This window comes from Urocampus carinirostris, chromosome 5 (genome assembly GCF_059441175.1).
Source record: "Urocampus carinirostris isolate Australia breed hairy pipefish chromosome 5, RoL_Ucar_1.0, whole genome shotgun sequence".
Lineage (NCBI taxonomy): Eukaryota > Metazoa > Chordata > Actinopteri > Syngnathiformes > Syngnathidae > Urocampus > Urocampus carinirostris.
In genome coordinates this window covers 44,112,554-44,138,196 of record NC_142353.1, presented here as the reverse complement: position 1 = coordinate 44,138,196, position 25,643 = coordinate 44,112,554, and the positions used below count along the sequence as shown (strand labels likewise).

The following is a 25,643-nucleotide window of genomic DNA, read 5'->3' as shown; positions in this document are numbered from 1 at the left end:
AACACGATGTTTTTTATTTGCTCGGAAAAAATCAACAGAAATAGTTACTTTGTTGGGGGTACATAATTAATTTTACCATAGAGTTTGGTTTGAACAATTTTATTGACACTATTAACAGCAAATAAACAATGCAAGGTTTTTCTCGACAATTTTAACAGCAATTAAGCATACAGTATTCACAATTTCGTTATATCTGACAATATGCGATTGTAACTAAATTATTTTTTTGAACAATTTTATTGACACTATTAACAGCATATAAACAATGTGAGGTTTGAACATTTTTTTCTCGAGGATTTTAACAGCAATTAAGCATATTCACAATTACGTTATATCTGACAATATGACGTTTTAACCATTTTTTCCGACATTTTTAACAGCAATTAAACACACAATTGCATTATATCATTCAGTGAGTAACTTAGTTACTTTTTTGGAAGAAGTACTGATGGTCAAAAGCGGTGCGTTATGTACATTTTGTGTGCTTTTACCTCGATTTTGAGCGTACATTTTTTGTGCGTACTTTTTCTTGCGTACGTTTATGTGCGTACTTTTTCTTGCGTATGTTTTCGTGCGTACGTCTTCGTTCGTACTTTTTCGTGTTTATGTTTTTGCGGGTGCATTTAATGTACGTTTTTTTTGCGTGTTTATGTACGTTTTTTGTGTGCATTCACGTTAGCTTTTTAGTGTGTTTACGTCTGTTTTCATGCGTGTTTGCGTCGATTTTTTTTAGGCATTTTTGCATACGTTTTGGTGCGTGTTTATATTCATGCTGATTGTTATTTTATCATATTATATAGTTTTATTTTTGTTGTTTTTCAAGTGTAGGATAAATATGTTGCTGGTGAGGTGCAATCAATAGGATAAGGTTCTATAACACATCTACCGGTCTGCTCTTCTCCAGTCAACTGACTCGAATACTGCTCAGAAAATTTTAAATTCTTTGACATAAAACTTCTTTTTAAAGTAACAGAAAATAGTTACTTTCCATTGTAACTTGTTACTTTAGCAAAAGATCTATTTAGCTAAGTAACTTCCTTACTAACTGGAGGAAGTAGTGAGTAACTAGACGTGACTGTGGCGTATTTTCATCATATTTTCAACTCCTCATGATGTTTTTTCAACTTTTTAAGCAAATAGAGACGACTTTTGGACGCAACTTGAGTCTTTTCAACGTGTATTCAACTATCAAGACCAGAATGGAGACAGGACCCACTTGCGTTGCGTTTCTCACAAGTTTTATTGGAAGAAAGAGAAAGAGTTGCGCACACGATCCGGTGATTGCTGGACACGGGAAGCAGGTCCCTCTGATACTCGGATTGTGCACCGAACGCGGAAGTGGATTTTCCGTGGCGAGCGATGGCGGAGTCAGGGACGGAAAAAACACGTCAGTAGCCGGGACAGGAGAGCAAAAACGTGGTCGGAAGCCAGATTCGGAGAGAAGACATAGTCGGGGACAAAAGACGTCGAAAGAACAGGAGAGCAAAAACGTGGTCAAAGTCGGAAGCCAGATTCAGAGAGAAGACATGGTCAGGACAAAAAAGGTCGAAAGCCAGGACAGAAGAGTAGACATGGTCAGGATCAAAAACGGGTCGAAGCCGGGGGAAGCCGGGGGACAGACGGCAGCAAAAACAGGTGGGAGTCAGGGTCGAAAAAGGCTTGCCTAGTGTTAACTGAGGTTTGCAGACAGACTGACAACCGGGGATTGACAGGACTCAGTTCAAATACTGACAGGGAGCCAATCAGAACCCGCGGCAGTTGGCGCCAAATGAGCAGGCACAGGTGATTCACATCGGTAATCATGACATAACTACAGTATGACTAATTACTTTTTTAAAGTAACGTGCCCAACACTGGTTATAATAAATTGCAACAAAAACTATTCTATATTATCCATCCATTATCTGCACCGCTTATCATCAGTAGGGTCGCGGGGGTGCTGGAGCCCATCCCAGCCATCATCGGGCAGTGGGCAGGGGACACCCTGAACTGGTTGCCAGCCAATCGCAGGGCACACAGGGACAGACAACTCGCTCGCTCATTCACTCCTAGGGACAATTTGGACCGGCCAATCCACCTGAAATGCATGTTTTTGGAATGTGGGAGAAAACCGGAGTGCCAGGAGGAAACCCACGCAAGCACAGGGAGAACATACAAACTCCGCACAGCAAGTCTGGAGCTGGATTTGAACCCACACAGGTTGGTTCCCAAGACCTTAGAACTGTGCCGGACACGCACTAACCACTACGCCGCCGTGCTGCCTATTCTATATTCTATTATATCACATTATATTATAATACACTGCCCGATGATTGCTGGGATGGGCTCCAGCACCCCCGCGACCCTACTGAGGATAAGCGGTGCAGCTAATGAGATGAGATATTACATTACATTATATTATATTATATTATATTATATTATGTTGTTATGTTATATTCATTTAAAGAGCAACATTTACGTGAAAGTACGTCTAGTAATGGAAAAAGAACATCAACCCTTATTTTTGTCACATTTTATACGTGTAATGGTCATCGCATCGATTTCTAATGCCATACAAATGTCATCCTATTATTTGAAATGTCACAGCAAAGACGGAATATCGAGGAAATCGCAGTTTTTATCGCAAAATGTCAACTTTTTAATTAATCGTATCGTTAACGCAGATAGCCCAAAAGACATTATGTTCACCTCCCATGTAGTCGTGCCCTCCATTTTTCCCAGCTTCACCGAACGCAACACGAATCCTAAACACCACATCAATAGGCTGTACGTCATGACGTCATCGGTTTCTTTTCCGGTTTGTGTGGTGCGCGGCAAATAGAGCGGAAGTCGTGTTGTTTTTCCTTGTCGTTCGGTCCGTTTCGTCTTCCACGTTCGGTTAAATGTCTTCTACCAGTAAAATGCCGGCGCAGACTAGAAACTTACCCTGGTGAGTAAGAGAAACACAATAAGTTAGCGTTTGGGCTGCTAGCTTCAATACTAGCTAGTTACTAACTACCTAGTTGTGGAAACCGTTACAACATCCATGTTAGCTTTAGACTCTTTCAATAAAACATCGTTGTTTCTTATCAAATTTCAAGTGCCCTCAGAAACAGACTTTAAGTGAATATAAATAGATTTAAAAAGCGAGGTAATACGTCCAAATTGCCGTTCACACATTTATAAGTGTGATAAAAGGACACTTTGTACAAAACAGCGCCTCCTAGTGGTAAAAAGCCGTCATTCATTCATTCATTCAACAACCACATTTTCGATTTCAATAAGAAACAAAAACACGAAGTATTACGTAAAAGTGCGTTTTCAACACTCGTAGGTCGAAAAATGTGTATTTATTTGACGTAACAAACTCATGAATGATGACTAGAGAACCGGAGTAGAAGTGAAATGATGATGACGAAACCCAGATGCATAATCAATTGCCGATGCAAAAAATGATAGTAGCTGTTAACGTGTCAATTGGCGCCAGCCAATGGACTTTAAGGACAAACGGATAAAGTATGTGTTTACGAATTGGTTTAACTGTAGTAGGTCAACTCTGTTGTGTTTTAATGTAAACATTAGCAAAATCTGGCTAGCGGTTAGCAAAGACATGACACACTAATTCCGGGGGAAATTTATTGTATTCTAATCAAAATAAAATTCCATTTCAGTTAATTGCACATGAAAATAATAAAAACAAGCTGCATTGAGAACAAACTTCACCCCATTTGAAAACCAGCTTCGAACGTCTCGCCTCACCATAGAAGGCTATTGTGGAATGTGGTTTTATTTTTTGTTTTGGCCCCATGATTTCTCTGCGGATCTCTAATTTTAATCAAATTTGAATTTCGGCTGAAAAATTAGCCCCCGCGTCACGCGCAAACTCCCCCCAGAGTGAAAACCAGCTTCGACTGGCTTACCATAAGCTCGACTTCATTGCAACATTGTTCTTACTGAAGCTTTTTTCGGTTTTATTTTTTTTGTTAGGGTCCAAAATTGTTCAACGCATCCCAGTCTTGTTCCACTGACAGACTGAGGAGACCATTTCTTCCTCATGCCATGAGGCTCTTTAACTCCACCCAGGGGAGTAAAAGCCCACATTAAACCCCACCCCCACATATGCATATTACCCTATTTTTATTACAGTGTGTATTTTCCATAGCACTATTTGAATACTCTATAGCAAAACATTATATTGGGTATTTTTTGTATTCTATTTCTTTTATTTTATTATTTTATACAAGGATCCTGCTGGAAGTGTACATTTCCCTACGGGGATGAATAAAGTATCTCTCTTTTTCTTTCTCTTTGTCTCTTTTTCTCTCTCTCTCTCTCTCTCTCTCTCTTTATTTCTTTTTATCTTTCTCTCTCTTTCTCTATTTCTTTTTATCTTTCTCTCTCTTTCTCTTTCTTTCTCTCTCTCTTTCCCTCTTTCTTTCCCTCTCTCTCTTTCTTTCTATCCCTCTCTCTTTCTATCTCTTTCTATATCTCTCTTTCTCTCCCTCTTTTTCTCTCTCTCTCCCTTTCTCTCCCTCTCTTTCTATCTCTCTCTCTTTCTCGCTCTCTCTCTCTTTCTATCTCTCTCTCTTTCTCTCTCTCAACACATCGAATTGTAATGACAATAAAATTGAATTTCGATTCATCGCAAAGCAAAATAAAGAATAAAATCCTCTATCACGCGCAGACTCCAAGTGAAAACCAGCTTAGAAAGAATAACCAGTTTCATTTTTTTTTTTCAGCCAAAGTATTTTTGATGCGCCACTAATTCCTATCAAAATAAAATGACATTTCGGTTCATCACACAGCAAAATGATGAAGAAGCTCCCGTGTCATGGTCTAACTGCCCTGAGTGTTAGCCAGCTTCGAATGTCTCGCCTCACCTTTAACGTGATGTCATCACAACATTGTTCTTTCTAACACTTTTTTCGTATTTTTGTTTTGTCCTCAACATTTTCTGTGCCTCTCTAATTCTAACGAAAGTTACATTTTGGTCCTGTTGGGAATTTAATATTAAAATGTTTCGTTTACCAAATTGTTCGAATTGGTTATCTGCGCTCGTTTCTCGATGGAAAAGATGAACAAGAAAAACCGACATTTTCACACGGGGGCAGATTTAATTTCATTGTGAATTTAACTAAAGTGTACTCCATCGTAAATGGCCAAATGAGTCGAATTAGTGTCGTCAGAGTCTCTGGGAAGCCTCTCTGAAGTCCTCTGGCTTTTTCCTCTCGGCCCACGCCTCCCCGGAAGCTGGCGTACCGGCTCCTCCCATGGGCGTGCCAGGGAAGCCCCACGTGGGCTCCAACACCCCAGAGACGAGCGTCTTGATGTCTGTGGTTCCTCGAAACAATGGAGAGCGTTTCTTAAAACAATGCCTGCCGTCCTCCGTCATCAGGTCCCGTCCGCGTCTGGATGCGCTGATTATCTTATCAGCCCCACTTCAGCTCCCGCCACTCCTAAACAACATTTCCTACCAGGCCAGGGTGCCCTGAACTTTCACTGCTCATTGAACTTGGGCCTCATCTCATCAGCTGTACCGCTTATCCTCATTAGGGTCGCGGGGGGGCTGGAGCCCATCCCAGCCATCTCCGGGCAGTGGGCAGGGGACACCCTGATCTGGTTGCCAGCCAATCGCAGGGCACACGGGGACAGACAACTCACTCGCTTATTCACACCAAGGGACAATTTGGACCGGCCAATTCACCTGAAATGCATGTTTTTGGAATGTGGGAGGAAACCGGAGTGCCCGGAGGAAACCCACGCAAGCACGGGGAGAACATACAAACTCCGCACAGGAAGTCTGGAGCTGGATTTGATCACGCAGGAGGTTCCCATGACATGAACTGTGCCGCACATGCGCTAACCACTGCGCCGCCGTGCTGCCTGAACTTAGGCCTACGTGGTGAAAATCTTCATTGCACTCAATAAATGTAACTTTTGTTCAATCGTATAAAATCTTTTATAGTCAAATGTATGAAATCCTTCAGTCCAAATATTGCAGCTCATGGTCCGTGTTTTTCTAGGGTTGAGAAATACCGGCCGCAGTCTCTGGATGAGCTGATCTCACACCAAGACATTCTCAAAACCAGTAAGTGGGCGACTTACCGCATTAAACGACATGTTCCGTAACAAATTTCCGTTCTTCCAGTCCAGAAATTCATCAACGAGGACAGACTTCCGCATCTGTTGTTCTACGGACCACCCGGGACCGGCAAGACGTCCACCATCTTGGCCTGTGCCAGGCAGCTGTACAAGGGCAAGGAATTCAACTCCATGGTTCTGGAGGTCAGTGCCGTAGACCGGTTTTTTGTCTTTCCGGGTTTTGACCGGGCCGAACTCTGCAGCTCAACGCGTCGGACGACCGAGGCATCGACGTGGTGCGAGGGCCTGTCCTCAGCTTCTCCAGCACCAGAACCATCTTCAAGTAAGAACTTTGAAAATGGCGTCCTTTCTTCTCACTGATTTTTAATTCCTCTCACTTAAACAAAAAGTTCTAGTTTTAATGATCAGAAGCACGTTTTGTTTTTTGGTCCGAAATCTGCTATAGACTGAATTTAATCTGTGCCCCTTCTTCGTATTTATTGGTCATCATGAGCTTCGTTTCCCCGGTTATCATTTTTTATTTTTTTGCTTCTCACTTTAGCATCACTGCAAGTCTCGGGACGCATAGCAAATAAATACAGTACAAAAACAGAATTGTATCGCTGAAGAAAAAAAAAATGCATTGCCGGAGGGGGTCGGCTTACAGAATATCTATGTTTTTATGATACTGTGGTGCCAACCAATAGCAGACAAGCATTTTATATGACGTTGACCAATAGGAGACATGCATCTCAGAGACAGAATTAAGTTTGAATTTTGTCATTAATTTTTGGGCACACACAATAGCTTTGAGTTGATGTGGTATAGTGGGGAAAACGCCTTAAAGAGAGGCCAAAAACCATCCTATTCCACACTGTAATGCAAGGGTCTCAAAACCTCGGCCCGGGGACCAATTGCGGGCCTGGAACTGCAAGTTTGATGCCCCCGCCTTATTAGGAAAGTTTAATAGAAGAAAAGTGCACATGAATTATTACTAAATGATGATCAGAGATTTCACCCAACTTTAAATTGATTTTGAGAACCATGTCTTAAGCTGAAAATGTCTTAAGGCGGGGACGCTGTATCCCGGGGTCTACTGTATTTCTCCCCTTCCTTAAAAGTCGAAATATGACAAATATGATTTCTTCTCGCTAAGGAAAGGCTTCAAATTGGTGATCCTGGACGAAGCCGACGCCATGACGCAGGACGCCCAGAACGCATTGCGGCGAGGTGCGTCTAGAGGGCGCCGGTGAGCGACGCAACTCCCTGCTAACGTGTTCCCGTTCATGCTAGTGATGGAGAAGTATACGGAGAACACACGCTTCTGCCTGATCTGCAACTACCTGTCCAAAATCATCCCAGCGCTGCAGTCTCGATGCACGCGCTTCCGCTTCGGACCGCTATCGCCCGAGCAGATGACGCCCAGGCTGGAGCACGTCATTCGCCAAGAAGGGTGAGCCTAGGCCGGGGGCGTCCCAATTTATCAGAAAGCGGGCTAGATTTGGTAAGCTGTAAATGTGCCTGGCATTGTTGGAATAAATTTACCCTCCTTGAAAGGTTTGCAGTGCTTGGCGATCAGCGTCGCCACCTCGGAGCTCTCCTTTGTAGCATTTTCATTTGACTCGCTGGGTCTCATGAAAAAACGCTGCTGTGCTGTTAAAGCAGCTTCCGGTTGCTTCACCTTTTCACAGCGTTTCTTCCCTGTTAGCTTTTTGTAGTCAGCACTTTTCACCTGCTAGCCCCTGATTTTATCTACTCTTGACAGAGATAATGGATATGAGCCAAAAATATATTATTATTATTATTAGGGGAGGGCACAATGGAGCACGCTTCAACAGCCGGTAGACCCTGCTCTAAACGACAGTTGATGAGGGATAATGGATCACAGCCTAAACAGGGCATTTAATTTTGGGTGGGCATGTACGGTACACCTCCCGACAAAAGTTCTTTTTGCCGGTCTCCAAGCCTAATGGATCGCTGCTGCACAAGTGCAGCTCATTTTAGGTAAAAAAAAAATGTCAACAGAAGCGTTGCTACACCCAACAAAAGTGCCTTCTGCCGTTCCCCACTTACAGCAAGAAGTGATCGGGGATAATGGATTGTGGTCGCACGGTTGGTGTTCATTTTGATTGAAAATAATTGCGAAAAAACGCCGCCAGGCTCGACAAAAGGGCGCTCTGTCAATCTCTGCTTGTAGCAATATGCTATCGGGGATAATGGATAACTTCAGCGGCCTAAACCGAAGAAATGATGCATCCAGTGCACAGGCAACCAAGTTTGAATTTCTGTTTTATATATTTTACATTTTAAAATGAATAGTTTTTGTCATTCTGCCAAAAGCAGTGAGGGATTACAGTAACTTGTAAATGGCTCAATTGGGGTTGCCAGGGAAATGGCGGATTTAATTGGAGTTTTTCGGGGTTCGTACGGCTGCTTGAAATCCTTAAATGCTTTTTATGTCGTTTTTTTTCTTTTTTAAAAAAGTGCTTATCGTGGTGGAGGAGTTTGTCCGTCCCGATGATCCTAGGAGCTATGTCGTCTAGGGGCATCAAGCCACCTGGTAGGGTTTTGTAAATACTTGAAATTGTAGCCATGTGACTTTGGTTAGATGTTGGGCTAGGGTTAGGAGCTAGCGTATGGGATGCAAGTTAGGATTTTAAATCGATTCGAGGGTTCCGAAAAAAGGTCGGGGCTGGACTTAGGGTTTGAAATGAAGGTTTAGGCTCTTGTTCTTTTAATCGGTGCTGGATTGCTTCTTTTAGTGGTACTAGAAAACTTGGAAAATTGGCTTTGAGATTTCTTTCAAAAGTGCTTGAATTTGGCCATGAAAAGGGTGTACGAGGCCTGCTGTTTTTTTTCTTTTCCAGTCTGGACGTGACACCAGACGGAATGAAGGCATTGGTGACCTTGTCGTCGGGCGACATGAGGAGATCCCTCAACATCCTGCAGGTGCTTTACCCCGAGGTCCCTGCCCAACCACGGACTTTGCCGATGATGTTTTTTCTGCGTTTTCAGAGCACCAGTATGGCGTACCAACGCGTGAGCGAGGAAACGGTCTACCAGTGCACGGGCCACCCTCTGCGCTCCGACATCGCCAACATCATGGACTGGGCGCTCAATAAAGACTTCACCAGCGCCTACAAGCGTAAGCGGCCCACGACATCTCAGTCAGGAGTTTGCTCATTGCTCTTTCGGGTGGGGTCTTATTCCGAAACGGGTGGGGTTTAAGTGACACCGGGGGTCGGCAACATTTTCGCGCCGTAAAATCAAAAGTATTTGAAATATTATTTTGTTTCTGAGAGCGAGTTAAACTATATATTTTGAATGAATGAAAACTTTATTCAAACATTAAAATAAAAACTGAACAACAAAATAATGTTACATAATATGTTCGAAAATGGGGAGTCAGAAGCAAATGCTTATATTCCCTACCCCTTCATCTTCCCTATTAAATACACCAATGATATAACAACAATTGTAGTAATATTAATAATAACAGTTAGGATATAACAATAGCAACAATAACACAAAGTTAACCATAGTTGTAGACGCACTATTCCCAATCTCTCGCATCACTCATACCCGATTTTCTTCATCTTTGTATTCTCCAGGAATGTTTTTTTTTTTTGTATTTAAATTTGAACACGTGAATAGTTGGACATTGTTTGATCTCGTCTTGTAAATTTTTCCAAAGTTTGACTCCGCACACAGACACACACATACTTTTCCTGGTGGTTCTCACCTTTGGGATTATGAATTCACTACAGCCCCTTAAGTTATAATTTCCCTCTTTCCGAATGAGTCATTTATGGATGTTTTCTGGCACTATGTTTTTGTTGACCTTAAATAGCAGTTGTGCTGTGAAAAATTTTACTAAATCATCTAATTTTAATAATTTGGACTGCAAAGACAAAGTTCAACAAAACTGTAAACCCGCTCTCCAGACAAAAGCTAATTCTTCAGCACATTTGATTTCGCTGTTTGATGATTTAAGAAAATCTATGAAATACTAATATTAATAATAATAATGCCAAAGGTGCAGCACGGCGGCGCAGTGGTTAGCGCGTGTGCGGCACAGTTCTGAGGTCATGAGATCAAACCTCCTGTGTGGAGTTTGCATGTTCTCCCCGTGCTTGCGTGGGTTTCCTCCCACATTCCAAAAACATGCATGTCAGGTTCATTGGCCGGTCCAAATAGTCCCTAGGTGTGAATGAGCGAGCGAATTGTCTGTCCCTGTGTGCCCTGCGACTGGCTGGCAACCAGTTGAGGGTGTCCCATGCCCACTGCTCGAGGATGGCTGGGATGGGCTCCAACACCCCCGCGACCCTACTGAGGATAAGGGGTGCAGATAATGGATGGATGCCAAAGGCTTCTTATAGACCGTGTCTTAAATATTCCAGTTTCAATTCGTCTCCCGGGCAAACTCTCTCCTGTAGTTACTTAAGAGTGTCGAGTCTGATTTTGACCATCCTTTTTGTCTTAAATCCTGGTTTCAAAACAAGGTGCAAGCAAGTTATTTTGTAAAAATGTTTCAAAATACTGCCAATGTTATTTTAAAAGTCAGGAAATGCTTGAATTTGGGTGAAGTGTTTGAAAATGCTTGAAATTGTTACCATTGCAAAGTTACTTGGCTGACTATAGTCCAAGCAATAATAATAAAAGTAAGTGTGTGAAAATGACGCCATCGCGACTGCTCTAGTGGCTTGTTATTATGGCGTATTCATGTGAAGCGTCACCGCCTCCCACTGGTGGCACCCAATTGGACAGCTCTATTTAGAAAAACTCTTTTATTTATTTTTTAATGATATATTATCAATAATAATAAAACATTATGCCCCAAATCATTCAGTCATTAGCAATTTATTGCTTTGCACCCGATCCCTGGAATATGAATTATAATATTTACATACCTGCCAAGTACTACGGTTTTGCCGTAATGAGTACGGTTTTCTTGAACCCACTACGGTGTTACGGTTGGATCAAAAAAACTACGGGTTTCCCCTTCAAAAAATAAAATCGTAAAAACATTCCACCGCAAGATGGAGACGAAGTACCATTTCAAACAAAAGTCTATTGGCGCTGCCAGAATCAACTCCTTGCCCTGAAGAATTCTTGCACCGGCGTGATGAGGGGGCCCTATCGTGGATGCGGTGCCGGAGCTAAGGCTAAGCGGCTAGCGGCAATATAAGCCTTCGGTACCGTCCGTAATCATGGGAAATGGGAACTCTACAAAATAAGACAGACGAACTGGCTGTGCTGGTGAAAAACAGAGTGCAGTTTGCTGTGTTTTACGGAAACGTGGCTCACGTCTAGCATCCCGGACGCTAACGTGGAGTTACCCGGAGCAACCGGTAGCTACCGGAGCTAACCTCTCCGATTCCCGGCTGGACTTGCTAACACGAGGTGTTGTATGCCTGGGCACAAAGATTAAAAAAAAAATATATATATATATATATATATATATGATTAAATGTTTTGTTTCTTATTGTATCAAATATTGAAAAGAAAACTACGAGGGTTTTCTATGACTTTGTTATATTAAATACATTATTGAGCTTTAAAGAACTTTCTTTCGAATCAATTTTAGCTTTTTATACACTGAACTGATTTTAAATCGAACAACACAAAATCCCTGAAAATGCAAAACAACGATGAATAAAGTATCTATCTATCTCTATCCATCTATCTCTATATATATCTCTATTTCTATCTATCTATCTCTATCTACCTACCTCTATATCTATCTATCTATCTCTATCCATCTAAATTACAAATATTAATTCTTCGGGGCGATAAATAAATGATAAAATGCACCAAAAAAAAACAACTATTTAAAATTCTATTTTGTCACTGACCCACTAAAAAGCGTGCGAAAAATATAAATGAATATATGTAAAACAAAAAGCTAAATATTAGCAGTCAGTTGAAAGATTGTCAATTGAAAGTTGAATTGAAAATTGAAAGTCGATCGAAAGCACTCTGCTTTGGTTCATTTTATGTTCTCATACATACAATCGTTTTTTTCTTCGTCTTCCCTATCGAACTCAATTATTACCCAACACCTATAAATCCTTTTTTGTCTTTGTACACGAGTGTGACGTATTGAAGCTGCGGTGCATTGTTGAGGCAGAATGGCAGAATTCATGTCAGTGTATAGAAGCCCATTAACACAAATAGATTGTAGATTATAGATGGGATCAGCACAAAAGAGCACAAAGTATGTGCTAGAATCAAGATAGCAACTTAAATTAAGTCATCAAAGCCAACCAGAAAAGGGAGTAAGTGTGTTGTGTGTATAATTCCGCCCATCTCTATCGCTCATCCAATCAAATTGCTTTGGGTGCGTTGCTGGCGTTTTGGGGTGTTCAGTTTGTTCGGTGGGTTTTCATCATAAAGTGTCTCAACAGTGAACATGCGTTGTTTAATGAGCTTTCATATAAAGGATTTTTTTTGCTACATACAGCCAAAACAGCGCAATGTTGGTGTAAGACTGTAAGTGTAAACTGTAGTTAAGACTGTGTCCTTTATATATTGGACCAACCAACTGACCCCATAGTGTTGCCCCTGCGCTACACACTACTAACTTGGCCTTGAACGTGCCTGACAGAAATCCTGGAACTGAAGACCTTGAAAGGGTTGGCGCTACAAGACATCCTCACTCAAGTCCACCTGCTTGTCCACAGAGGTACGTACCCTGGAGAAATCCTTTCGCAAGAGTTATAAGACCAGAATATGCTCTTTAAGGTATTCCCAAAGAGATTTTGTTTTCTATCAGGTAAAGAATGTGTATTGTTCTTTCCCACAATGATGCATATATGTTGCAAAATATTTCACGACTGGAGAAACGTAGTCTCGAAGGTGACCCCTATGCCTGGTTGCTGTAGAGCTGTGATGTCATTGAAGGAATACAGCACTTTCAAAATGGAGAATCACCTTAACACAACACGTGAGGCAGCTCCAAAACAGCCAGCAAGTGTAGGGAAAAGCGATAGCATATCACTAATTTTTGCTTGTAGAATTTGGATATTTGCTTACTGTGTCGCAGGAGTCTTTGTGACGGTTTTGTCTGAGTTGCGTGGGGTAAGTTTACCTGCTGCCACTACAACGTGCTCTCCTTCTTTGCCTCTTTTTGGTAGGCCATCTTGGCTTTTCCTTTGAGTCTCGATCAGTACAGTTTGGTCCTGCTAGCTCCCTGTTAGCGTCACGGCTGCCCGGGGCTTCCAGATTTGTGTGCTGCCACTGTGTGTTTGGCTGGCTAGCCTGGCATTGGGGCCAGTTTTGCTCTGTGGTTCTTGGATAGTTTTTCCCCAGAGGTTGTGTCCGCCTTTCGTTGATCAGTCCCAGCTAGCCTCCGTTAGCTCTGTGTGTTTATTTTTTCCAGTTAACCCCTTTTTGGCTGCTCGGCCTTTCTTGTAACTTTACTGCATCTACCTACGACACAACGCCTAGACATTTTTCTCAAAATTGACCAAAACTTAGCTCAAAACACTTGATACCTCTAATTAACGCGTAAAACAATGGTTGCTGGCTTGCCAGGGTTCTGGTGTTCCTCTGAAGACATCACAGTTCAGGATGACAAAGACGAGACATCCCTTCTTCAAAAAGCATTATCTTGGAAATAAATTGATTCATACTGATGAAATTTATATAGATTTTTATGCAAAAAGCAGGTACCATATCTTCACGGGTATAGGGCGCACCGTGTCTAGTCGCAGTCTCCGTAGCTGGTCCTATTTAACACATGCATAGAGTGCACAACGGGGTCTGAAAAGTCTTCTTTTACTGTTGTGCTTTGCTTGATTCACTGCTCAAGTCGTTCCTCCAGCTCCGGCCACTCCGCCTTGTCGGAGTTCGTTTTTCAGGTTCCTCCACTTGCGAACCATCAATTCTTTCATCTTCTATTCTCTCGCGGCTTCTCACTTTTCATGTTTTTCCGGAAAGTATATAAATCAATACACTATGGCGGATATAAACACGGGAAGAATTCAATGGAGAGAAAGTGAGGTTTTTGGATTTAATTCATATTTTGGGGACAACTCTGTCAGCCTCCGGTAGCACAAGAACGATCAAATTGCGAGATGCGCTACGGCGTGAGCATCCATGAGTACTTCAGCAAACAATGGGCGCATTGCGTATGACGTGGCCTCTTCTGCGGGTGCAGGATACTCGTGACATTCGCACAGGAGACGCATAAAAGTCACATTGAGTAGGAAATGTGAACGATCTCGAAAAAACATGAGATTTGACCGCAAATTCAGAATTGAGCATTTAACTTTGGAGTGTGAACTTAGCCTTATATACACGTCCTCACTTCACCTTTAGCAGCCTCATGGTGGCCTCAGCTATGTCCGAGACTTTTAAATACGGTACTATTACATCATAGGCGCCGCCGCGGGCGGCAGCCTTTCCAGCAGCTCCGTGTTATTTTGCTCTTTTTGTGATTTATTGTTTTCATTGTCTGCTTCTATCTTCTGTGTTTTTCGTCACGTTTGACAACTACACTTTGGATTACTTTCTATCCTATGGTTATGAATTCTAACGCACAAAAATGCGTTTATTCGAGGAATTAACTCCTTGCCCTGAAGAATTCTGGTGCCAGCGTGATGTGGGGGGCCTTATCGTGGCTGCAGAGCCGGAGCTAAGGCTAGGCTAGCAGAGTTATAAGTCTTCGATACCGTCCGTAATCATGGTAAATGTGAACTCTCTACCAAATAAGACCGACGAACTGGCTGTGCTGGTGAAAAACATCAAGGCATACAAGGAGTGCCGTTGTCTGTGTTTTACGGAAACGTGGCTCACGTCTAGCATCCCGGATGCTAACGTGGAGCTACCCGGCTTCAGTGCTATTAGGGCAGACAGAGACACAAAAGCCTGCAGGAAGCGAAGAGGAGGCGGACTCGCTGTCTACGTGAACAGGAGGTGGTGTAACCCTGGGCACAAAGATTTCCATCTGCCGCAGGGACGTCGAACTTTTGGCCTAGCGTGTGACGTCATCCACTCTGCTGTTGCTAAACTACAACACAGCACCCTGAGGCCATCCTGTTAATCTGTTAATAAACAACACAAGGATACTGCTGGAAGTGTGAATTTCCCTATGGGGATGAATAAAGTATCCATCTATTTCTTCATATTTCGCATGTTTAGGAATTTGGGAATACCTTAAAGGACCGTCATGGCTTTAAAATCGTGCAATTCGAGAGGCTGCAACCAGATCGTTGACTGATGAATTTAAAAATCTTTGTTGGAACTGTCCATTGAGTATCTTTCGAGCTTTTCACGGGCAGAAGCTGAAGAACACTTCAATTCAAATTATTTTCTTTGTCTCTTCCCCAACGACAAAGTGGACTTCCCGGCCTGGGTGCGGATGGGTCTCCTCATCAAGCTGGCTGACGTGGAGTGAGTGACATTGGCGAGTCTGCCAGGGGGCGCTATGGATGCTATTAAATGCAATTCCTTGATTTTTCTCCAGGCACCGCTTGGCGTCGGGCACCAACGAGAAGATCCAGCTGAGCTCCACGGTGGCGGCCTTCCAAGCCGTACGCGACCTGGTGGTCAAGCAGGCCCAGTGAGGGACGGTCGCCGTAGCAACGACACACTTTGGCTTCAGGTTAGCCAAAGACACGAGCTTGAAATGTGGAACAAGCAGATTTTTCTCTTGTTCTCAGGAGCATTTTCTGTTAATAGTCTAAAAGCTTTTCCAAGAACCAGAAAAAACTGTACGAAATAAAAATGTTTTTTTTTTTTCCAATTTGAAGCTTTATTTTGACGTGTATATATTTGTGAGAGACAGAGAGAGAGGAAGGAAAATATCTCACCTTAAAAATAATTTTACCATTTTGAAGTTAAAAAATAAAGGGTGACCTACCGTATTTTCCGCACTATAAGGCGCACCGGGTTATAGGGCGCATCCCCTAAAAATGGTTTTTGGTCCTATATTTTCCATACATAAGGCGCACCGGATTATAAGGCGCTACAATTGGAACATCGACAAAACGGTCAGATGATTCAGTCAAACTGATTACCCCCTTAACATTCCCAAAGCTTGCAAAGAAGGAAATACGTGTCTCAGACATGTACGGAAACAGTGTCTGTACGATGTCACCGATCACTCAAACGCATCGTTCCAAATATCATTTGGAAGGTTAAAGGCTCGAGATTCAAGACATGCCAAACATTTCTTAGTTTCCATTTTATTTTTTGCTGGCAACTGTGTGGACAAAGAATTTGATTGTGCAGAGAAACGGGGTTCTTTACTGTGCATATGACAATAAACACTTTGAATTGAATTGGGGTTTTTAAGGGTTATTGTTCTATCTTCGTTATTAATTTTCCATTATCCGTTATCGGTCAGTTCATAATACGCTACAAAGCCAAGGAGCCGGGACTCTTACTCTCAGCCAAAAGGCCAAGCTAAGGTCCTAGCCCTTAAGCCTTGCTGCGATCATTGCGAATGCAGAGTTTAAAAATAGACTCATCACAGAAACATCAAGATCGTTCTAAAACAAGATACCGGGAAAATATAAAGCCGCATCGCTCACCTAAGTCCTCTTGCAGCCATCGCGTTCAATAATGATACGTAACCATGGTCTTCTTACAACCGTGAGTGTAGTAAATCCAGGAGAGTAAAATATTTACAAATACAGAATAGTAAAAAAAGATGTTTTCTCTATGCCGTAGTGCAACCCAACCTGTGATTCACATTCATCTTTTTCGGCCAATTGCAGGCTTTGTTTTGCCCCTTTAGCCTATGCGAGCCTGTAAATGATAAAAAGGATCCGCCCCCTTCACCTCCGAATAACTTTAGCCAATAGTGACCGATTCAAATGATGATTGACACATTGGTCAGGAAATGAAACGGCGGTATATAAATCCCAGCATACACCACGGACGACTTCGCCTTCGGGGGAAAATCGATTCGGCGGCTGCTTGCTTTAGTTGCAAGACTTTGCGACTTAATATTGATCCATATATAAGGCGCACTGTATTATAAGGCGCATGGTCAGCTTTTGAAAAAAAAAAAGGCTTTTAGGTGGGCCTTATAGTGCATAAAATACGGTACATGAATTATCTATAAAGTGTTTTGAGGCGATTTCCATGAGAGAATCGGGCGTTAGAGGGGGTGCGTTTGTATTATCAGTGTAGTATGTGCAGGCACGAGGACTGTTTTTATTGTCATGTCTCACATGATTTTTATAATGGTCCCAGAAAGAAATCTTAGTCTGTAGTGCCACCATGGTCTCAAACTTGTATTTTGAGTTTTTTTGGGGGGTTTTCACTCACTTTTGGGTAATTGGTTGATTGTTTAATGCATTGGGGAAGGGTTAGGGGCACTGCTGTCGCAGCTTAAGGGAGGTTGCAATACAGAGGACAAAAAGGACATTTTTAAAAGCAGGAAAATGATCCTTATTTGACTTATATTAATGTCTCCAAAACATTGTGCGTCGTCCATCACTGACAGAAAAATTTGAATCATTCCTTCAAAGCTGAGCACTTTGTGTTCCTAAATGCCAATCAGAAGAGACCAATGATTTTTGTTTTTGTTATACCAGTGTCTGAAAGTCATGACAAAAAGTTAGCGGACACCAGGGCAGATAACTCTGAAAAGTTGCCTCCCCCATTTTTCACAACTTGAAACACAATAAGACGACGAATCGCCCAAAAAAAAAAGTTGTTGCAAAGTATTATGGATTGATAGTCAGAATATATAACAGAACAACACTTTAAAATTAAGTTTATTATCAATCTACTTATAACATTCATTGCATGTATATGACATCGCTGTTTTCCATCTGCCATCAGTATGTACCTGTATTTACTTATCTTCATGCAATGTTTGCGTTGCGTCGTCTGCTACAAGCCACGTGAACTCCTCTTTCCATGATGCTTTTACTGTACGTTTTGTAGCGTCATCAATTTTGTTAGCTTCTTTTGAATCTTTCTTCTGGGGCTGAGGTTTTGGCTTGATTCCTAACCACCATTTTTCTTGTGTTCTAATTTGGAAAATGATATGCAAATGCACAACCTTCTATAGCTCGGGAAAGACCGGAAGTTATTTGAATCCGGCTTCTGATTGGCTGCCGAGTATGCAGATTGAAAAATGAACCGAAATTCCGAAATGTCCAAACCGAACGAAGATTTCGAAATCGAAATAAAGAAAACGTTTGAGTTGAAAGAAAAATCTGTTTTTTTTTTACCCCTTGAAAAAGTTGTCGGCCATCCGTTCGGAGACGTTTTGTAAGTCCAGGCAGACGTTATTTCAGACACTGGTTATACACTTGTTAATGTATATTTTGTGTTGTTTCAGTCTATATTCGCTAGGAGTTGATTTGTTAGAAGTTCTTGTTTTTTTTTATAGCACTGAAGAATTATTTTTTATTTAGTCGTGAAGTTTATTTATCAGGTATTAGTTGCTTGACTTTGTTGCTTGGTATAAAAAGGTTTTAATTAGTTAAAACTTCACTGTAGAGTGATAAAAAAGGAAGGCTAGTGTAATGGGTCGATGAGAGACAGGCGCCACAGCGTGAGAGAGACATAGAGACCTTAACTCAAAGAAATTGACCACAAAATCAGAAGGCTGTGCATATTTCATCCCATAAAAAAAACTAGGTGATAAACAGTAGTGATGCTGGATACTGACAACCAAAGCAAGAGTAAATTAGCATCAGTATTAAATAATAAACAATCATCGAAGTCTTTTTTTTTCGCGTTACAATTGGTGCAAGGCGACGTCGCGGTAGGCGAGGTAGTGGAGGATGCGCTTGGGCAGGGGCAGCGGCTCCACCTGGTGGATGGACATGGCACTGCGCAGGGCGATGCGGCACAGGTGGCGCAGCACCGGCACCGACGGGGGAGCGCGCCAGAACCTCACGTGCCCGTCTCGAGTTCTGCCACCGAAAATTCGGATGTCAAAAAACTTGTTCCGGCCTTCCGTTTCGTCTTTTTTCTCTTACCCGGTGGCGATGACGCCCCCTTGTGGGTGGTACTTGCAGCATAACCCGTTGGATTGGCAATCGGGTGGCGTCTGCATGGTCAGCCCGGTTTTTCCCAGTTCCCAGATGCTGAGATCCCTGTATCGGAGGTAAGATTGGGCTCCAGAAATCCAGGCTGACCTCACCCAGGCTTGCGGGTATAAAAGCCCCATCCAGCCCAACTCACTTGATTTGCAGGATGATGGATTTAAACTGTAAATAAGTTATTCTACTGTTGCATACTCTGTATATTCTTGCTTAGTGTGCCATTCTCGCCTAGTTCAATAGTAGTAATATTGTTGATACGATAAGAGGTTGTTGTGAAAACAGATCTCAAACTGTTTTTTCGTCACTCCCCCTCCCTTTAGCAGAAGAAACGTGTAAATTAGGGCGTTCCTAATACAATAAAAAGGCAAGGACGAACTAGACTTTTGCAGTGTCCAGTAGACTGTAATAGGCAGCCAATGGTCATCTCTCCTTGCAAGTAAGTCATATTCACGTCTCTGTGTCTTTGAGTGCAGGTTTTTATTACAAGTGTTGGGGTTAACCTAACACAGGATCACCTCTGATCCCGCCTCCATTTCACTCACCTGTTGTCAGTCACGATGGCCAAATGCACGCCATTGGGCGAGAATTGGATGGATGAGATCTGTCTAGGCCCCTCTGAGTAGTGTCTGCAGTGGGATAGTCTTGTTAGCATTATTTTAGCGCATCTTGCTAACAACAGGGGGAGCCTCACGTTAGCGCTGTTAGCTTCTGCGCCGTGAAGGGATCCCACAGGTCCACCCACCAGCCGGAACCGTTTAAGGCAGCGGAGGCCAACAGGGCGCCATCCGGCGAGAAATCGCACGCCGCCAGCAGGTAGAGGGTTTCTTGGCCGTCTGCGCCGCTCAGGTTGCGGATTAAAGTGTATGAGCGAAGGCTCCACAAGCACACCATCTGGGAAGGAAAACCATGACACCTAGAAACTACATTCAGTCTCTTGTGTTGCACAATGGTGCTAAAGGCCTGCTTGGAGACGCCGACTTCACCAGATGTGATTGGCACCTCAAGAAGAAAGCATGACTAGTCTGATTCATGACTTGCCTGGCTAGAAAACTCCAAAAACCTTAGGACAGTGTTGGTCTTTCAGGCTGACAGGTCCTGCCCCTGCTCCTCCCTCGCCCATCTGTACCTTCCTCGCCCTCTCTTATTTCCAGCAGCTCAGTGTTATTTTGCTTTTTTGGTGATTGTTTTAATTGTCTGCTTCTATCTTCGGTACACTTTGGATTACTTCCTATCCTTTGGTTATGGGTTTTAATGTACAAAAATGCGTTTATTCGAGGAATAAAGCCCTAAAGAATTCTCGTGCCAGCGTGATAAGGGGGCCCTATCGTGGATGCAGAGCCAGAGCTAAGAGTAAGCAGCTAGCAGCGTTATAAGTCTTCGGGACCGTCCGTAATTATGGTAAATGCGAACTCTCTACCAAATACGACTGACGAACTGGCTGTGCTGGTGAAAAACATCAAAGCATACAGGGAGTGCAGTTTGCTGTGTTTTACGGAAACGTGGCTCACGTCTAGCATCCCAGACGCTAACGTGGAGTTACCCGGCTTCAGCGCTGTTAGGGCAGACAGAGACAAAAGCTTGCGGGAAGCGGAGAGGGGGCGGACTCGCTATCTACGTAAACACGAGGTGGTGTAACCCTGGGCACAAAGATTTCCATCGGCTGCAGGGACGTCGAACTGTGTGACGTCATCCACTCCGCTGCTGCTAAACTACAACACAGCACCCCAAGGCCATCCTGTTAATAAACAACAAAAGGATACTGCCGGAAGTGTGAATTTCCCTACAGGGATGAATAAAGTATCTGTCTAGCTTTCCCTCCCTTAGCTGGACTCCATCTTATTGCAACAGCCCATCTGACCAAACACTAAGGCTAAACTTGTCATTCAAATGTACCCATTTTGAGATGTGAGACGAATACTGCGTTTTAATTCAACTATGCACAGAGATTTATTATCTAGTAGTAACCAGGCGTGCGGTTAATTATCTCCTATTTGCGAAAAAGGGACTTTCCAGGTTGCCTGGACAACAGTCCCATCTGGGGAGCCAGCCGGAGCCCGAAACCTTGCAAGTCAGTTCTTTTGACCCAGCGAAAAAGCCAAAAGGTCAAGCTGAAAAAGGTTTTCTGTAAACCAGCGAGCCGGTAGTAGAAAAGGACTAAGTCGTCCTGGCCAATAAGCAACCAAAGAGGATTCTGAGCAAGTCTTGTGAGTAAGCAACCAGAAAGCTTTACTTCGCCAATGTCAGCCAAACCGGTGGGACCTAGCTAACGGTCTCAAAGCGCCCTTGAGATCCAGTGGTTCTGGTTCTGAACCGGGCCTCCAGCCTTGAGGACTCCTCGCTCCAGTCTACTGCCGATGACATCAGAACCGCTTCCACCATCATCGAACCGAGACCGAAGTCCATGTCAATTTTATCAAAGAACTTCAGGCAACTGGGCATTATTGATATATCTAAAGTAAGCAGAAGTTGTTGTTTCTATTTGAATGGTGCCAGTCCCTACTTCGTTGTTTTATTTTGTTTTCTTCTTTTGTTTTGTTTTCAAGTTTTTTTCCATAGCTGATTAATAAAAGAAAACTCTTCAAAAGCAATAAGGTGCGTTTTGGTCACTGAGTATTTTGTCTTCTTTGTGCATTTTAGCACTCGTTTTCGGTGGCATGACAGAACACAGCGACATCTAGTGAGCAAATAATATACAGTTTCCCCTTAACTTTCATATTAAGGCGGGCGTTTCAAACCATCATCCTGGGGCCGCGATTGCCCCCCGGGCTGCGAGTGAGACCCCTGCTTTAATTCATATCCGATTTTTGGTTTGACTGTATGAAAAAGCCCACGGGCCGCAGTTTGCCCACCCTAGTTCTTGAAGGAAGGCTCTCACCCTGTCGAAGCGCCCCACGGTGGCCGCCATGCTGCAGTCGGGCGAAACGCTGCAAGAAGTGATCCAGTCTTCGTGCCCGGACAGGACTTGGACCTTCGGACCTGGACCGCAACAAGGTTTTGGCTTTGGCACCAGGTTATGGGTCACTGAAAGAACCCACTTTTGTGCTGAAGGTCCCACACCCTCAGGGTCTTATCTCGGGACGAAGAAACCAGCGTGAGGGTCCCGTCTGGAAGGAAAACCAGGTTTCGGACCACGCGTCCGTGACCGAGGAGGTCCCACAGGACCACGCCTAAAAACATGGGGGGGAAATACACACTGGGGTTCGTATGGGTGCTTGAAATCTGAAAATATGCTGGATTTCTTCCTTTGAAGGTACTGGAAAATTCCTCAAAAGTCTCACCCGTGTAAACGTTCCAGATTTTGATGGTTCCGTTTTCCAAGCCGGTGGCCAGGAGGAGAGGGTCACGGCCATCTTTGACAGTCCCCTTTCCTTGCGATCCGTCAGCCGAGCGCTTGGGGACCCGGGGCCCCAAGGACAGACCCCAAACCCGATGACCGCAATTGAAGCTCCTGTCTTTGCGCTCAGTCTTGTTGTCCTGAGCTTCTCTGTGAGAGAGAACGATAACATTCAAATTAGGCCTGAATTTCAGACTTAAAATATCAATCATTAAATCAGGACGGTCGGGCTTCTCTCTCGCTGTCTTTTTTTTCCCTTAATAGAAGATCTACATAGCATGCACTTACTTTTACTCAAGTAATTATTCAAATTTAAAACAAAATTCTTAGCTAACTATAAATTTAACTCCAAATCACTAAATCCAAAGAAATTTCCCTTCTCGGCGTTGGGGTAAAAGACTCACGGCTTCCTCCTTCCACCTCCCTCACGTCAGACATCCTTTCTGCTTCTCGTCAGTCGCTTACAAGCTTTACAAACTTTCTGCTTTTTGGCAAAATCTTGACAATTTCCGTTTGTAACCTGCAGAATAGGATTTATTTGCGGATTTATATGCTGAAGTACACGCGGCGTCCCGTATACTTTGGCTGTAAAATAAAGATGCGGATTTATTTTGGGCTCCATTATTGAATCAAGTTTGTCCGTCGGTTTCGGGTTTATATACCCGCGTCTCTGGTTGGGTCAGGCTATATTTTTTAGGCCTGTTCATACCTCTTATTTAAATATATGTAGTGCTCAATTTTAAATGGTAAATGATATGCATTCACACTTACCCATTCACACACACACTCACACACCAATAGGGAGTCAGCCGTGCAAGGCGCCGACCTGCTTATCGGGGGCATTAGGGGTTCAGTGTCATGCCCAAGGACACTTCTACATTTAACACAGAGGAGCCGGGAATGGAACCTGCAACCTCATGGTCCCAAGACAAGCACTCTACAATGCACTTTACACTTTACCCATTCACACACACACCCACACACACCGATAGCAGCATAAATACTACCAAAAAAATACAACAGAATAAAAGTAATAATATTAAAATATTAAAGAAATACTACCACAAAAAAAATCTTAACTGCAGAAATATTACTAAAAGAGAACTCATGGAAAACTCCAAAAATACTACAGTAGACTACAAAGATTCTACTATGGAAATACAAAAGACAATTGTGGAAAAACTACAAAAAAAAACAGTGTTACTACAGATTACTTAAAAATGTAAAATGTTACTAAAGAAAAAAATATTAAAATACTACTGCAGAAATACTAGGATGCGGTGCTAGGAATCAAATGGACTGAACCATTTCAAGGCAATGGAGTATTTCCAATTTGGTTTTGTTTAACTTTTTTATTTTTTATTTAGCAGTTGTCGTGAGTCTATTCCGTTTTTAATTAAGGAAAAGTTTTAAAAATGCTATTATTTGTGGGGGTGTTCGAGCACCCCTTAAAACAGTGTGGTTACGCTCCTGGTTGAGTGTTTCTTTCTATTAAGAGTGAAGGAAAATGCACCGAATAGTAAAAATGAGCCTTTAATTAAAGATTATTATTCGAAATTTCAAACTTTAAAAGCGACAATTTTAAAAGGCCTCGCGAGAACCCGGAAGTAAACGAGAGACCAAACATTCCGTGGTGGCCGCGAACGCCTCACGTGAGCTTCACGGACCCTCGGGGAGACCCACCGCTCTCGGAGGGGCCAGGCGAGCACCCAGACCACACCGTGTCCCGCAGACCAGGCGAACCAGTCCCCGTCCGCCGAGAAGTCCACGCTCCACGTCTCGCAGCCCGCTCGGCCCTCCAGCCACGGCGGCCGCCGACCCTTCAGCTCCAGGATCGGCGACGGTTGGAGCTCCGGCGCGGGGTCTCCGGTCGAGCACATCGTCGCGGGCGACGGCTTCACGTGCTCCGGGGACGTCGGCGGGGAATCCTCGGGGGACGTTTCCGCGTCACGCGGAAATGGCGTCTTCGTCTTCTTCCCAGGTGATTGTCGCCCTGGTATTGCGCAAGAGCGCTGAGGGGCGTGGCCTTGTTGTCACGGCAACAGCGGGCTGGACTCTAAGCTCCGCCCTCTCTAACACCTAAAAGTAGCTATCTGTATATATGTAACGGGTGTAATAATAACTTTTGTTTTATTGAAATTCCTGCTGAAATATGTGTATAGTTTTTGGTAAATGTCCTGCAATGATGAGTCCAACAGTGCCACCTGCTGGTATGGGGTGGGGTTTGGTTTTGGCTTCTGACATGTGACCGGGAGGCGGGGTTTATTTGGCAGTCTACAGAGCGAGCTGCCAACGATAAGACACATCTTTTGGTGCTCCACAAAAGAAGTTAATTTTAAACATTATAACCACAGCTGACAAATCTCTCAACATGCACAGTAATGTGATTGATGTTGTCAAGCTGTTTAGATTTATTTTCGTTTTGTTTCTGTTTCACTAAAATATTAATTCCCCTTGTAGAGATCAAAGCCAGCAGAAAAGCTAATGTTGTGACTCATTCATTTGCAGGTAAATTGTACCCGTTTTTATACTCATTATTGTTTTTATTTCTATTTTCTCATATACATTAAAAAGGATGATGTTGGTTAAAATTCAGACTAAAGAAAAATATGTTGAATTCATTGTAAACGTTAAAAACCCACTATACGATCTCTTGTTAAAATGGATGTAAAAATGTATTGTGATATTCTAAAATGTATTTTATGTCAATTGAAAAGAAAGCTCTTTGATATGCTTTGTTGGACAGTTTTCAGAGGGAACTGCTTGAAATCAAAGAGATCAAAGCCAGCAGAAAAGCTAATGTTGTGACTCATTCATTTGCAGGTAAATTGTACCCGTTTTTATACTCATTATTGTTTTTATTTCTATTTTCTCATATACAATAAAAAGGATGATGTTGGTTAAAATTCAGACTAAAGAAAAATATGTTGAATTCATTGTAAACGTTAAAAACCCACTATACGATCTCTTGTTAAAATGGATGTAAAAATGTATTGTGATATTCTAAAATGTATTTTATGTCAATTGAAAAGAAAGCTCTTTGATATGCTTTGTTGGACAGTTTTCAGAGGGAACTGCTACTGAAATCAAAGAGATCAAAGCCAGCAGAAAAGCTAATGTTGTGACTCATTCATTTGCAGGTAAATTGTACCCGTTTTTATACTCATTATTGTTTTTATTTCTATTTTCTCATATACATTAAAAAGGATGAGTTTGGTTAAAATTCAGACTAA

At 42.8% G+C, this 25,643-nt stretch overlaps 2 protein-coding genes across 3 annotated transcripts; one reads left to right on the top strand and one right to left on the bottom strand.

Annotated features, from left to right (window-relative positions):
• The first annotated feature begins 2,766 nt into the window (after positions 1–2,766).
• On the top strand, positions 2,767–15,808 carry rfc5 (replication factor C (activator 1) 5). The gene is made up of 11 exons (XM_088336945.1): positions 2,767–2,929; positions 6,003–6,067; positions 6,128–6,264; positions 6,324–6,403; positions 7,217–7,290; positions 7,354–7,513; positions 8,928–9,009; positions 9,076–9,205; positions 12,668–12,745; positions 15,402–15,456; positions 15,530–15,808. Exons 1-11 carry the CDS (start codon positions 2,883–2,885, stop codon positions 15,627–15,629), a joined length of 1,008 nt encoding a protein of 335 aa, XP_088193071.1. The 5' UTR covers positions 2,767–2,882; the 3' UTR covers positions 15,630–15,808.
• Positions 15,809–16,542: 734 nt separating this feature from the next.
• On the bottom strand, positions 16,543–24,422 carry wsb2 (WD repeat and SOCS box containing 2). Of its 2 annotated transcripts, none has more exons than XM_088336943.1 (8): positions 24,094–24,422; positions 22,355–22,560; positions 22,112–22,243; positions 21,952–22,052; positions 19,768–19,967; positions 19,619–19,702; positions 19,011–19,241; positions 16,543–18,944 (listed from the first exon to the last, which is right to left on the bottom strand). In XM_088336943.1, exons 1-8 carry the CDS (start codon positions 24,288–24,290, stop codon positions 18,767–18,769), a joined length of 1,329 nt encoding a protein of 442 aa, XP_088193069.1. In that variant the 5' UTR covers positions 24,291–24,422; the 3' UTR covers positions 16,543–18,766. The 2 variants fall into 2 exon arrangements, with proteins under 2 accessions (XP_088193069.1, XP_088193070.1); XM_088336944.1 differs by having other exon boundaries at positions 16,545–18,944; positions 19,011–19,127.
• Between the last annotated feature and the right edge of the window lie 1,221 nt (positions 24,423–25,643).